We start from the raw sequence: 14,974 nt of genomic DNA on the forward strand, positions 1-14,974 counted from the left end.
GATTTAGCCCCACGTGCACCACTGATGACACTTATGAATGTTGGTCTAGGCCACCCTTGATTGGGTTGCATGGAAACTGAATAAATGGAGATACAATGTAGTGTGGATTTAAGAATCTGTCTATGGGGGACTTCCCTGGTGGTCCAATGATTAAGGCTTTGCCTTCCAGGGCAGGGGGTGAGGGTTTGATCCCTGTTCAGAGAGCTAAGATCCACATGCCTCGTGGCCGAAAAACCAAAACAGAAGGAATATTGTAACAAATTCAATAAAGACTTTAAAATTCATCCACATCAAAAAAAAACACAAAACTTAAAAAGAAACTTAAAAAAAAAAAGACTCTGTCTATGAAGGAGATTTAAAAAAGACAGAGAGAGAAACAGGCCTAGGCAGGAAAAAGAAGAAAATGGATGTCAGGTGTAGTGAGGACTGAAGAGGAGACGGGCGGGGAGCGGTGCAGCCCAAGGGCGGGGTGAAGACGGAGGAGTCATACTGGCATGAAGTCAGCGGGCCTGGGCTCCAAGAGAACAGGAAGGGGAGTCACAGGAGGGAATGGACAAAGAAGATGACAATAACAGCTCCTCTATGACTACGACTCAAGCCCCAAATCGGGAATACTTGTCATTCTCCTGGGAGGCTGGTTTGCTTCCATCTTGACCAGGGTCTCGTGGTCTGCTGTCTGCGTTCAGCACTGGGGCTCTGGGAGCTGCCTTTCCCGTTGTGCTCGCCCTGAGCTCGTTTTATGACCCGCCTTGGTTTTCTTTCTCACCTCCTTCTAGGGTATGTTGCTTTGCAGAGCTTTACGTGTCCCTGTGAGTGGCTATAAAGCCGTTCGTACACGTTTCAAAATTAGAAAGAAAGCCCCCAAGACGGATGCATACAGAGGCGGAAATAAGAGAGAAAGCCAGACTTGAGGGGGGATGAGATGAGGGAATTTCGAGGGAGCGTTGAAAGACCAACGGTGGGAAAAACACTTAGCACAGAGATAGGTGGTACAGGCAGCCTGTGTCAGAGGTGTGAAAAAGGAGTATGCAGATGTAGGAAGGAAAAGCCACAAGGCTGCATATGATCTATGGATTAGACACAAGCAGAGGGCTTTGGGACTTTTTAGACCTCTTAGCAGGGGAAGAGAGCCCCGCGGACATGGGCTTGTGCAGAGGATAAAGGAACGGTGATGGAAAATGGGGGAAAGTACACGAGAATGAGACACAAGCCAAAAGTGAGATGGTCACGTGGGCAGGGATATTAACTATATCTAGGGACACGTGATAGGGCTGTAGGAATTAAAAAAGGACTTTAAAAATAGCGAATAAGAATAGAGAACTAGAAACACACATGAGATCCATTTGTTAACTGCCTGGACCCTGCAGTATGTACAAAAAGTGAAATAAGCCAGTAGAATGGACAGGATTGAAGCAGAAGAAAAAAGAGAGGTTGGGGGAAAAGAAAGTAAAATATAGGACTTTATGCCAGGATTAGAATAAACAGCTACAATGAGCTTCTTGAAAGCCAAGGGGTTTGGCAAAGGTTTTTAAGAGTCTGTTCAAACAGCAGCTTGAGGGTAAAAAATGCAAAATACAAGATGGATATTCAGAGAGAAAAGCCCAGGTCCTCTTACAAGATGACAGAGAAGAGTGGGAGTGACAAGGTAAAGGAGGGTGTCAAAGAAACCCCTCGAGGGAAGGGATACACCAAACTGACATCCCAGCGGGCAGAGCGCTGAGCAAGTTGTGGGGTTGGGAAGCGAGGGGAGCCGGAACTGCTGAGTCTGGGGGCTGCTGCCCAGTCTTGGGTCGCCTGGGGTCTGTGTGCCACGGTGGCATCTCTGAGGAAGGTGAACGGAGAAGGGCCAGGATGGGTACTCGCAGAGAGGGAGGACATTAGAGATGGGGCCACCGGCATGGCTGAAAAGTGGCCTCTGCCAGGCAGAGGCGGGATGCAGGATGCAGGAAGCAGGGCAGAGCTGAGCACGGCTAACTCCAGGCTCGTTACCAGACATGCCAAAGGCGGGACGGATCGTGCTGGCGCCCTCCCCACCGTCCTCTGCTGCAGAACTCTATAAACCTTCAAGACTCAACAAATGACAAAACCTTTCCTTGCAAGATTGAAGCACAAATGTGTGGGGCCCAGGGCAGGGACTCCTACAGCCACATCTAAATGCAGGGCTGCTCTCTCCCACCTCCAAGATGCCCTTCCTCGGGCCACGTGGTTTCTTGGTCTCTCGCTGCACCTTCGAGTTCCAAGGGAGAAGGGCCTGTGCTCCTGGGTCAGCCTGACTCTCCTGTTGAGTAGGGTCTGAGATATGGTGCAGAGGAGAGAAGCAGTCGGAGAAGGATGCCTGAGGACAAGTCCAGAAAGCTGAACACAAAAGGCAAAGCCTCCCATGACCTGGGCAGTGTCTTATATCATAGATCAATCTTTTCTGTAAAGTTTTTCTTCCTCATCTTCACGACCCCCCAACCCCCTGCCCCCTTCCTCACTTGCTACTCCTTCTTTATCTTCCTCCCTGGCTCCGCTCCCTCAGACCCTCCTGACCCCACAGCTGTGGGGGATCCTTGGGTGTCATCCCTAGAGCTCTTCTCACTCACGAACTCCCTCGGGTATCAAAAATCCACAGATACTCAAGTCCCTTTTATAAAGTGGCACAGGACAGTCAGCCCTCTGAACCTGCCGATTCCACATCCATGGACCAAGGGAGCAACTGTATACTTTGGAGACGAGGAAAATGCACCCGGAAAATGGGAACCGAAATTAAACAAGTAGAAAAGAGACTAAATGAGTGGGAGATTTGGAAGTGCTGGTTAGGGGTCAAAAAGTAAGAGCTGAAGCAGCAGTTTCTGATGCCAGTATTCGTGTGTGTCTCATTTTTGCTCTAGTAATAATCAAAGTTAACATTTAAAGAGCGTTTATGACGTGTCAGGCAGTGTGCTAAAGGATTTACATGCATTAACTTATAAATAAATGACTGCATGACAAATCTTGGATATGCTATTAATGGCCTTATTTGTCAGATTGATGAAATTGAAAGCATTATTAAGTATGTTTTACAGATGCAGAAACGGAGGCTCAGAGAGAAGTCTCTCGGGCAAAGTGGTACAGCTCTAAGTGGCAGGTCTGGGACTCAAACCCAGGTCAGTAACTGCATGTTTGCATGTTTCACAGGCCCCTGTTGATGGTTAGTTTATCGAGGACGATGGTGTTGTCTCATTTGTCTTGGCAAGTCCGGAACACAGCCCGGTGCCTGGCACGCAAGGAGCACCCTTTAAACACTAGCTCAGACTTGGATCCACTTCGTGTAATCTGTGTTTGTTGAATGAATCAATGAATGACTGAATGTACTAACTAACGGACAACTCCCTTGGGTGCTAGCTGTGGATGGCTCCTCCAGGATGGGGTCTTGAGTTCCAGTAGCTGGGGTCTTTTTTGAGGATTTGTGAACAACAGGGAGATCCTGAATGGTGGTTTCTGTATCCACTGCGGGAGTGGAGAATTGATCCATCATGTAGAACCAGGTCACAGTGTGGGGTGTTTTCACGCTTTGTTGTTGACAGGGTAGAAAAGGACCAAGAAGACAGTCAGTGTGTTTCGGGGCTGGGTGGAGGGTGCTGGGGTATTATGTGGAGGGAGGGCTCTGCTCAAGAGAAAAAAAACAATTGAAAACACAAAAGGGACAGTCTGAAAAAAGGATGTTGGAAAAACAAACGCAGAGCTGAAGATGCAGAAGGCTGTCAGGGGAAGCCTGGGGGCTGACGTTGATGCCCTTGCAGAGACCTGTGAGTACAGAGCTCGGACAAAGCAGAGACAGGGTGTGGATGGTCTCACAGGCCAGCGGCTGGGTGGGGTGGGGCCGTGGGGCCAGCTCTCGGACGGGCCCACCGGAGCTCCGGGTGCTGGCTGGCTGAGCCTGAGAACTCGTGGAGTCAGCTGACCAGCTGACCGTGACTGCGGGTGTGGGCTTGGGGAAGAAAAGTGAAGGGGGCGGGAGGGGAAGCTAGAGTCACACTGAAGGAAGAACTTGGTGTCTTGTTAAAAGGCAGGAGCGAACAGCACAGAGGACTGTGATCTGGGGGACAGGCAACTGGGGACAAGGGAAACACTGGCGCTTTGAAATGTGCAAATGAGTTTTAGGGGAGAAGGAGTCACAAGCGCAAAACCCATCACAGAGGAAAACAGGGTGAAACAGAAGAAGCGGAAACAATGAAAATTGGCGAGTGTTCAGTTTACGAGAGACTGAGACGTGATGTTCAGTGGTTGCTTTAGGCTTTGGGGCCAGGAGAACTGTAAATACGGCTCATATGTAAATACCACTCACAACCTGAGAAGCCTGGAAGGCTCGGCTAAGACAATCTGTCTGCTGGTGCTTCAACGACTATGAAGGAAGATATCTGCGGCTGAAAGGACGCCGGATGTGGAATCTGAAAACTGGGGTTGAGAGCCAGCTTAGGCCCTGGGGGCGAGGAAAAGCCACTGCCGTCCCATTGCTTCTGGGTCTGCAGCAGGGCAGGGGCAGGGGTTGCCTTTCACACGATCGATGGCTGTGAGGGCTGCATTAGCCACCCAGGGCTGCCACCACAAAGGACCACACACCGGGTGGCTTCAAACAACAGAAATCTCTCCTCTCCCAGTTCTGGAGACCAGAAATCCAAGTCAAGGTGTCACGGGGCTACGTACCCTCCCAAGGCTCTGGGGGGCTGCTTCCTTGACCCTTTGAGCTTCTGGTGGCCCCAAGCGGTCCCCGGCTTGTGGCTGCAGCACTGTAATCCCTGCTCTGTCTCACATGCCCCCACCCCCATCTCTGTGTGTCCCCTTTTCTTCTTCTAAGGACACCAGTCATTGGATTTAGGGACCACACTAAATCAGTATCATCTCATCTCGAGACCGTTACCTAACTACATCTGCAGACTCTATTTCCAAATAAGGTCACATTCTGAGGTCCCAGGTGGATACGGACTGCGGGATAATACTCAACACACCACAGGCTGCAAACATCAACGAAGCAAAAGCGCTGAGTAAATTTAAAAGGTTTCCCTCATGCTTCTCCTGTTTCTTGCCCCTAAAAGGCCACTCTCGCTGCAGTGCCTCTTCATGCACCTCTAATGACTGCCTTGCCCACAGGATAACATCCAGTCCCCCCAGCTGGCACTGCAGACTCCAGATGCTTCTCTGGTCTCTGTCACTGGAGTTTTCTCACCCTCCCCACGTTTTCCATCCTATGTTCCCGGCCAGCTGACTCCCCCTGGATCTTCACCACCCAGGTGAAACCCCTTCAGGAAATCTTCTCAGATGACCCAGAGGTGACTCCTTCCTACTCCTGAACCCCTTTGGCAGATACGCTCTCCTCCCCTCACAGGGCAGATAATCAGACTCCCTTTGGTGAAGCCACCATTTACGTCTTGTCTTGGTATTTTTGTGAACTTAAGCCTTTTCTTCTGTACCAGTCAGGAGGCCTTGAGGACTGCGTGTCTTTTTCTAGTTCTTTTTCTAGAATCTAGTTCTATGCATGGCACGATCCAGCTCCACAGCGGCTGTTAACTGGATCATTTACTTCCCACCACACCACCGTTCCTGCTAAAAGTTCATCCTGGCTGCCTTTCCTGGTCACTTTGGTCCAAAGAGATGTCTTTCTCTTCTGAGCTCCTGCAGCAGTTAGCTCCAAGGTGGTCCAAACAAATGGACCACCTTGTTTCAGGATCCATTGCGTGTTCGTCTGATATACATTCAGTTCCTTGTTCATTCATGAAGACTCAAGAAGTGCTGTCCAGCCAATCACCATTCATTCCCTCACTCATTCACGAAGTTTTCGTGACGCCCTTGCTCTGCCTGGCTCAGCCCTGGGCTCCATCCTCCTATTCGGAGGGCAAGCAAACTTCCCCATCCTTCTTCCTTCTCCTCACAGGGACTAACACTGTTCTAAAGTTACACATGCTCGATGTGACAGTCCTATTCAAATTGCTTCAGCTCATGCTTAACGGACCAAGTCAAGTGAGGGACTAAAAGTGCTACCAGCTTAAATGAGGAGCTCGAACCCCTCTGAGAAGGCACCAGAAGAGAACCAAGTCTGAGTTCTATGGCCAATGCTAGAAATTAAGGGCCGGGTGGAGGCTGAGCCAGGCTTGGAGAAGAGGCTTCCCAGCACCTTCTGCACTTGCCGTGGGGGGGAATTCAGAGGGCCGGGCTCTGCCTTGAGCATTTACCACCACGGTGACTGCCCTGTCCCACCATGGGCTCTGGTCAACCCCCTGGAAGCCGCAATGTGTTGTTCCAAACAGGACTTCCTGTGAGCGCAGCAGGGTCATGAACTGGGGACAAACAGACGGTAGTACGGCCGAGGCAGGACCCTGTGTGCGGTGTGTCATGATGTGCACTATGGCAGGCTCAGACACAAACTGCATCCCTCCTCCAGCTCCACAGTAAGGCTCACTGGCCGTTTCTCCCGCACTGGCCAGAAAGCAAGACCTACCACCCACTCTCCTGCAACAAGGGGGCCTCAGGGCGAGTGAATAAAAGCACCGATTCCAGCTGCTTCTCTGGTCGGAGCGTCTGAAGATGCCCTGGGCAGGGGACAGTCCCACCAGGGGCTCTGGGTAGAAGGGAACCACTTACCAGCGTTGTTCTGCTGCTTTGTGTTTTTGATGTAGGCGGAGAACTTGGAGAAGATGTCGATGCCCGCTGTGTTGGATTCCCGGTGCTTCGCAGCCAATTTGGGGTACCTGGAATGCAAGACCAGTGTTCTAGGGTCAGTGAGAACTCAGAGCCCCTTCCCATCGCCTCACAATGAGTTTCTAGCAGGAAACACTCTTGTTTCTAGCAGGATCTACAAATCTTTTGGTGTTTCTCCAACCCATCCTCTAGGGAGGGTGGGCACTTGCATCTCTAGTTCAATGATAGAGGAAACTAGAGTCCAGTGAGGTGTGGAGAACTGCCCAGGAATGCAGCCTGTGGGCAGAAAAGCAGAGCACCACTCAGAGGGTCCAGGGTGTATTCTCTTCCTGGAACCACAAACAATGATGCGGCAATGCCCAGGTCTTAGTCAAAATTCTCAGTGAGTTCTCCTCTGCATCAGGTGGGGTCCCAGACTTTTCCCCAACCCGTGTTAAAATAACTATCCACTGCCAGGCCTGCGATTATAATCCTAGCTGCGTGGAGCTAATTCTAGGAGCAAGGAGGTGCTAGGCACCTTGGCACAGAGGCCTCGAAATCGTCTCTTGAAAGGAATGGTCCTCTTCTGAAATATTCTTCTTTGTGTGCAGGAATCAGATGCAGAAACTACCAGGCTACGTCAGTGGGACAAGCATTTACAATTGTCTTATTTCCAGGCATGGAGATATATTTGCAATGACCCAGCGCCTCTCCCTCATGCATGCTTCCATTTTGAAGCCAGAAGAGTATAAGAGGCAAACTGGGGTGAGGGCTCTCTCCTACTGGCCTTGAGACCAAATGAGGCAAACTTGCTTTGACCCCACTGGCACCATCAAAACAAGCCATTCTAATTTTCAAAAAATATTATTTCACAAACATTTCACATGGCTGGCCAGGCAAGGGTGGGAGGAGACGGGGGACAATTGCTTGGTCATCATCATCACCAAGTATGTGGACCTTTGTGATCTCTGGGTGAACAGTGTGGACTGAGAACTATTTGGCTACTTTATGTTTAAAATGCAAAATCTTTTTTTTTTTTTTTTTTTGGTTTAATGTTTTAAATAACTTGAACCAAAACGCCTGTAACAAGTATTTGTGCTCTTTCATTTTTTGGCTTCTCCACTGACCATTAGCCAGGACCGCCCACTCCTGGGCCACATTAGGTGGCTGTCAAATTTCAGATACTGCCATTGGACGAGTCCACGGAAAGTCACTGGGTCCAGCCCTCTGGCAAGAGTCAGATACAGAGGCATTATCGTCCTCATTTTATGGGGAAGCAACCGGAGACCAGAGAACGTTAAATGGCTATTTGAGGGCTCATGGAGAATAAATACTGGAGGGACCCTGAGAACCCAGTTTTTGGGCGCTGAAGCAGTGACCCTCCCACTGCATCACACCACTTCTCCAATATCAGCAAAAGCTAACTTGTACTGTGTCCACTACGTGCCAGACACTGTTCGAACCCCTTCGCAGTTTCATCATTTACTCCTCACAGTTTCATTGGTATTGTCATTAGCCTCATTTCCCACAGAAGACGAACGAGACACAGAGAAGCTAAGCAATTCGTCTAAGTTCACGTGGCCAGGTGGCAGACCCAGGAGCCCAACCCAGGCAGTTTCACTCTGGAAGCCCAGATCTTAAGTTCCACGTCTTGTGGCCTCTCACAGACTCTGCTGTTTACCCTACAAGCTCCAAAACATCCCCTGGAGCTGGGCTGAGCACCATGGAGGAACTCCCCTCAACCACCAGGAGGGGGCGCTCTGCACAGGTTCTGCACACATATTTTCCTGAATACCCTGGGAATCATCAATTCATCTGCTCTGACTTGGGGTACAAAGCAATCGTCCCTGCAGGATGCTAGGTTAATCTTCCAAGATGAGGGAATTTAGGATCATCCATCCCTATTTTGGCTTTCTCACATAGAATTAGGCATGCTCTTAAAATGGAATGTCTTAAATTATTTTAATATATAGAAAGTGCTCCTTGTTTTGTCTTGATAAGGTAATAATGTAAAGAGAGAAGGGCCTAGATAATGCATTTTTCCTTTGGGTTTGTTGGGGTTTTTTTTATTTATGCCATCATTTGATCAGACTTCCACTAATCTGACCATTTCTTCATGGCCAGTGTGGGCCAAACATGATTGGGGGGCAGCAAATCCAAGACAGGCAAAAAAAGGGACATGTGTTCAGGGAGACCGTGCGAGGGCCATCCTGTTTTCTAAGCAGTATGATTCATCGAGATTTGACTTTACAGCATAATGTCCCACTTGAAGACTGTCCTTGTGGGAAGTGTGTCTTCAAATATTAACCTTACAGAGTTTGGTAACTAGATTTGGGGCAGCTACTGTACAGGATGTTAAGTGCTTTTATTTTAGCTCCATATTTACACTGCATTTTAAATATGCAAATAAGTGGGTTCCAGGGTACATTTTGTTTCTCTAAAAGGCTAACAAATAGTACTTCATTTATAGAAACATCTTTGAAATAAGATTGTGATGTCATCTGGTGACAATCAAAGAGATGGGCAATTTCTCTAACTCAAGGGCGAGCAAATGATGGCCTATGGGCCAAATCCAGCTCAACATTTGTTTATGTACCTCCCATGAGCTAAGAATACTTTGTATACTTTTAAATAATTGAAAAAAAATCAAAAGAAGTATATTATTTTGTGACATGTGAAAATAATATGAAATTCAAGTTTCAGCATTCACAACTAGAACACAGCCACATCCATTTACTTACATACTGTCTATGGCTGCCTTTACTCTACTAAGACTATATGGCCACAAAGTCAAAAATGCTCCCTGGCTCTTTCCAGGAAAGTTGGCCAACCCCTGCTCTCAATAATGAAAATTTCTCCCCACTCTGTTTTTAAGATATCTTATTTCAAATGCATTCATTTTAGATATGCACTTAAGCTTCATTCTGGGAAGTAAAACAGTTGGCCACTCATCAAAACAATTTTTTTTGGTAAATAGTAGCAAAAAAAAATAAGATATGATTGCAGATGGAAATGCTCTGATTGGCTTAGAGTCCCAAAAGACGTCTCACTGACTAACCATAGGCCACCACGCCCCTGAACAAAAGGACTACATGCAACTAAACCAACATGGAGTAAGCACCTACCAGGGGCCAAGCCCTGTCCCTGGCATTGGGGATACACTGGAGAAAAAGAGAAACAGTCATCTCGTCCTCATGGGGTGACCTCTGCTGATTCCAGGGGCTCTTCTGGCAGCCTGAGTGTTGACCCTCCGTTTTCAAATAAGCTGAAAAGTGGAAGGATGTCCCCTCTCTCCCTTCTCTGTTATTCCTGCTTCCTCACCTCACCAAACCCTCACTGGAGAAGCAGATTAATGCTTCTGACTTTTCTGCTCCAGAACTGTGAGCTTGCCTTGTCTTATCCCTGCTACTTAAACAAATGATCCCTGGAGGTGGATGGGGTCTGGCTTATTCATAAAAAGACAACCCCTGGGAACTGTGGATTTAAGACCTAAGCTCACTAGTAGTTTTTATGATTACTGGGAGACGGTCACAAAAGAGGCACCGACCTCTCTAGCTCTTCAAGCTGCCATATAATGAGCTCTGACTCTACATCAGGCACTAGGTTAAGCAGTATCATCTTCAATAATAGTCCCTCGAGATCAACATGACGTCATCAGTTTATAGATGTTGAGAATTGATGATCAGAGAGGGAATGAGTAATTTATCTGCAGCAGAGACCACACATGCTCATTAAATACCCACGTGCCTCTCTGCAATTCCCTGCCCCTCCCTCTCAGATAGGTTGGGGTCATGTGACTGGATTCTGACCAATAGTATGGGAGGAGAAGTGATGTAACCACTCATAACCCTGGGCTTTAAAAATATTTTGCATCATCCTTCTCCTCCCTCTTTCCCTGCTGAAGGAGTCTTGGAAGAAATGTATTTCAACAGCTACAAAAGAGAAGAGGGCCACACTACCCACTCAGACTCTGCATGAGTGAGAAATAAACCTGTATTCTGTTAAGCTACTGAGATTTTGTGGTCAATTAGTTACTTCGGTGTAGCACAACCTGGTGGTTCAGATTAGAACCCAAGGCATTCTGACTCCAAAGCCCATACAGTAAGCCCCCTACATACGAACCTTCAAGTTGCAAACTTTCAAAGATGCAAACGTGCATTCGCATGTCCAATCATGTAAGTTAGTTCACATGTCTGGCATACGCTGTCACGTGCATGCATCCTCTACAAGTGGTTGTGCTTTTTGTGTACTTTACTGTACTTTACTGTATAGTATTGTATAGAGTACAGTAGTACAGTATCTTTACTGCAAGCCCCGGATGTCCGGAAGCAAGCGTAAAAGCAGCGGTGAGATGTAGCTGGTACCGCTAAGAAGCACAAGCTGTGGGACTGTACTACTGCACTTTCCAAGGTACTGTACTGTAAGATTAAAAATGTTTTCTTTATTTTTTGTGTTTGTTGGTTTTTTATGTATTATTTGTGTGAAAAGTGTTATAAACCTATTACAGAACAGTACTATATAGCCGATTGTGTTAGTTGGGTACCTAGGCTAACTTTGTTGGACTTATGAACAAATTGGACTTAGGAACACACTCTCAGAACAGAACTCGTCCATATGTAGGGGACTTACTGTACTTTCAGCCACTATGCCATCCTGTGCTTGGTACTGAGGCTGCTTCTCCACCTCCCAGAGGATCAGAAGAAACTTCGTGATTTTTACTATCATGAAATATCCATAAACATTTCTTAAAATAATGAATTCAAAGTGTCTTCCAATTCTGGTATGGCTCTGAACACTGTTAATACTTGAGTGATAGTTGACTGACTAAATGACAAGACATGTAACTAGACTTTACCCGTTCACTCCCCTGAATTTTTACCACTGTTTATTTCAAACCGCAACCGGCTCTGGGAAAGCACTTTGAAAAATTCATGGAATCACAGAACTTCTGCTGAAAGGCATCTTAGAGACTATGTAGTTTCAGAGATGAGGGAATGGGGAGGGTCTGAGAGGGCACGAGGCTTGGCCAAGTTCACACAACAAGCGCTGTGTAGAAAGGTGGCCGGACTTTGGTCTCCTGACTCTCACTTCTGGATCCCACTAACTCGGGCCATTCCATGAGGATGAGGATGAAGGGTAAAGGCAGCATGTCAACAATAATCCCGACGCTTCCCTGTGCAGCATTAACTGGGTCAGTCTAAGGAGAAGGATGGAAGTTCGTCTCATTTGGAAACTTCTTGACTTCCTAGATTCCTCACTTTGACACCAAATGCTTTGTGGAACCCAATGTGATCTTTTAAAAAGATTGCTGGAGTGTTTGTGTGTGGGTTTTTTCCTTTAAAAAATAGAGCTAAGGGGAAAAAGGCTCCCACAATTTCTTGGCTCTCTGGCAGCTTTTACAAACAGCAGTGTGATGAGAAACACATGCCGACCAGCGTTTGTGGAACAGAAACGGAGGTTTTGCTGCCCCCTAGAGAACCAGAAGGCCAGGCTGCCCTCCTCCTGGGGCCTCTGGACATGGGCCACCTGACCGACCTCCCAGCTAGAGTTGGTGGGAAGCCAGCCGAGGTGGGTAGCTTTGCTGTGGGCAGAACAGCCGGTCTCCCTTTGCAGGGCTGAAGCACAGGTTTGCTGACATTTCCTGGGAGGTAATTATGGTACCTACCCCAGTCTGATCCATACAAAGGCAGCTAAAGGACACTCCTGGGGGCTCTGAAATGGTTGATGGCCTCATCACTAGGGTCCCACCTTGGTGCCCTCCTGGAGTTGTGCATTTTCAGAGTTTTGAGGTTCTGCTACTGTGGCGTGGCGGACCGTAGGGTCACTGACACGTCAGGAATGGACTTAGTAAAACCTCCTACACATATCGCAGTCCAGAGGGACCTGGACCAGATGAAGCAGAGCTCAGGACAGGTGGAGAGAGAAGTGAAGAGGCGGCGTCTATGTCCTGCATAGCTTAACCTGATTGGGATCATGGAAATTTTCCAGAATCGGATGATATGGTGATGAATCTGATCATGGCCCTCGTCTGGAAGAATCTACCTGTACACATGGGCATACAGTTCCGGGGGGGGGGGGGATCCTCATGGGCCCCCTTGGTCCTGTTGGGGATATCGATTAGAGAGCCCTGGGTTAGAGAAACAGCCCCCCAAAGGCACCGCTGAACGGGGACTGAGGGAGCCTGGCTAAGATGGGCATGAAGGGTCATCCTTTCACAGGGGAGGGAATGGAGGCCGAGAGCAAGAAAGAGACTGGTTCGAGGGGTCACAGTGCATCACTGGCAGATCCAGGAGTGGACCCAGGCCTCCAGGCCCAGCCCAGCCCAACCCTGCACGCCTCCACCCACCAGGCTGGCTATCCATCCTCCGCATTGTTTCAGTTTCCCATTCCCTACTGGCCTTGATGGAAGCAAGGACTCCTGCGTGCGGGTATTACTTCTAGAAGGGAAAATGTTAACTTCATCGTGGACTTTCCCCTCTCGATCTCCCAGACAAAGTCCAAACCCTATTTAGTTATTGAAAACAGCATTCATTTTCTGTTGTTGGATTCCAAACCAGAGCCAGCAGTGAGGTTGAGTCCCAAGGGAGGAAGAAGGAGGCTGAGCCCCCTGGGGGTCTTTTCAGCATAGGGGCTGGCCTGGTATTACGGGTGGGGCTGCCCAGCTGATTTAATCAATGCATTTATTTTAAAGTCTATTGGACTTGAGGCAATTTTCCACACTCACTATGGAGATAAACTGTCCTAATGTGGATGGCTGAAGATACATTTTTAGGAAGAATGTATAAATGGTTGAGGCCTAATTAGATCACGACTGGGAGTTCTGATTTAACAGTGATCTGCTAGATGTGTGACCTTGGGCAAGTTACTTAACCTCTCCGATCCTCAGTTTCCCCAGCTATCAAATTAGGATAATGATAGCACCTACCTTTAAGGGCCCACTAAGTGAGGGCTATATAAATATCAATTAAAAAATAAAACTTTAAAATAAATGCAAGATGGTCATTTTTATAGTCAATCCCACTTATTTTACCTACTGAGTATGTCCTAAAATCCTTCCTACCCCTCTCCCCCCATTTCCCTGTCACTGCCTTAGCTCAGCCCTCCAGTCTATCTTACGTGGAATGTCACCAGTTGGCTCCCTCCTAGTTGATTTCTAGGAGCTTTTCCTCCTCTGCCCTCCCCATCTCCCCCCATCCCCCAAAGTAAGCCTGAAAACGGATTCTCCAACACTTTTGCTTAAAGCTTTTCAGTGACTATCCCACAGGATAAAGTCCGTGCACATCTTACTCTATATGCAATATTATTGTTCCAGTTTTTTTTTTTTAAGGTGATTGTTTGAATCCCTGATTTCAGTAGAGTATAATGAACAAGTCTAGCTTCCAGCAGCTTTTAGAATTCTCCTCTCTTCTGTTCACTCCTTTTTCCCATCAGGAGCAGCTTATCTACCGGACAAGGACCCACAGCCCTCCGGTCTCTCCTCCCCCTGAGCCTGTTTTCAGAAGAGGAACTGCCTTCAGCCCGTGTTTTTCATGTTTAATTATGGGCTCCGACCTGACAGGGTCAGATTTATGACTCTTATTCATACCTTGGTGTGGTTTTAAGTCATGGGATTACCTCTCTCCTAGCTGACTTTTCACTTCGTCGGCCTTTCAGCTCTTGTTCTGCAATGAGGGAGCCTTGGCCTTCACTCAGGCCGAGGGACCTGGCGTTAAGGGGCATCAACTCTTGGGGTTGGACTTTGTGGAGGAGGTTTGAGACTGGCATCCCTTTGGGGGTGGGGAGGGCCACGCGGGACTCTCTCTTTGCAAAGAGGGTCCTGGGCTCTGGATTGATGAGGCTCCTTTGGAAATCTCCCCCAGGATCTAGAAAAGCACAAGGACCCCCTCCCTGTCATTAGCTCCAGAAACAAGCAGCTCATTACTTCTCGGGGGTCAAAGTCTCCTCCAGGAACTCCTCGATCTTATTGACGTCCGTCTTCACGTCTCCGTTGAAGGTCAGGAAGGGCGGATGGGTGCCAGGGGCGAGGTTGTGCAGGTCAGCTGGCTTTCTGTGGAGAGAGCAAGGTTCAGGGGTGGCTTACACCAGGGTGCTTCACGGACAGGGAAGCCCAGGGTGTACTGTCCATTAGACGCCCATCGGCAAAAACAGACCCGGTGTGAGGCGTAGGGCAGAGGAGGTTGGAGAGATTCTGGAAGGATGTGGTGTGACACAGGATATCCGACCGGTGGGATTCAGTGAGAGAGGAGCAAGTCGGATGGACTTTGAAAAAGCAGTGTGATCACAGGTGAATATCTAAGCTAAAGCCAAGCTTCTGATACCCAGGGAGGAAGTTGGGCTT

The 14,974-nt window shown here is 48.2% G+C and overlaps 1 protein-coding gene across 4 annotated transcripts in view; it reads right to left on the reverse strand.

Annotated features, from left to right (window-relative positions):
- Positions 1-14,974, reverse strand: part of CLIC5 (chloride intracellular channel 5) — a 198,011-nt gene that overhangs the window by 36,747 nt on the left and 146,290 nt on the right. For all 4 annotated transcript variants that reach the window (XM_060308967.2, XM_060308963.2, XM_060308964.2 and 1 more), the window contains 2 exons: positions 14,558-14,683; positions 6,601-6,707 (listed from right to left, as the gene is read on the reverse strand). In XM_060308967.2, coding sequence (XP_060164950.1) covers positions 6,601-6,707; positions 14,558-14,683 — 233 coding nt within the window. The remainder of the gene's footprint in view (positions 1-6,600; positions 6,708-14,557; positions 14,684-14,974) is intronic.

Source organism: Globicephala melas, chromosome 11, assembly GCF_963455315.2.
Source record: "Globicephala melas chromosome 11, mGloMel1.2, whole genome shotgun sequence".
In the NCBI taxonomy this organism is placed as follows: Eukaryota; Metazoa; Chordata; class Mammalia; order Artiodactyla; family Delphinidae; genus Globicephala; species Globicephala melas.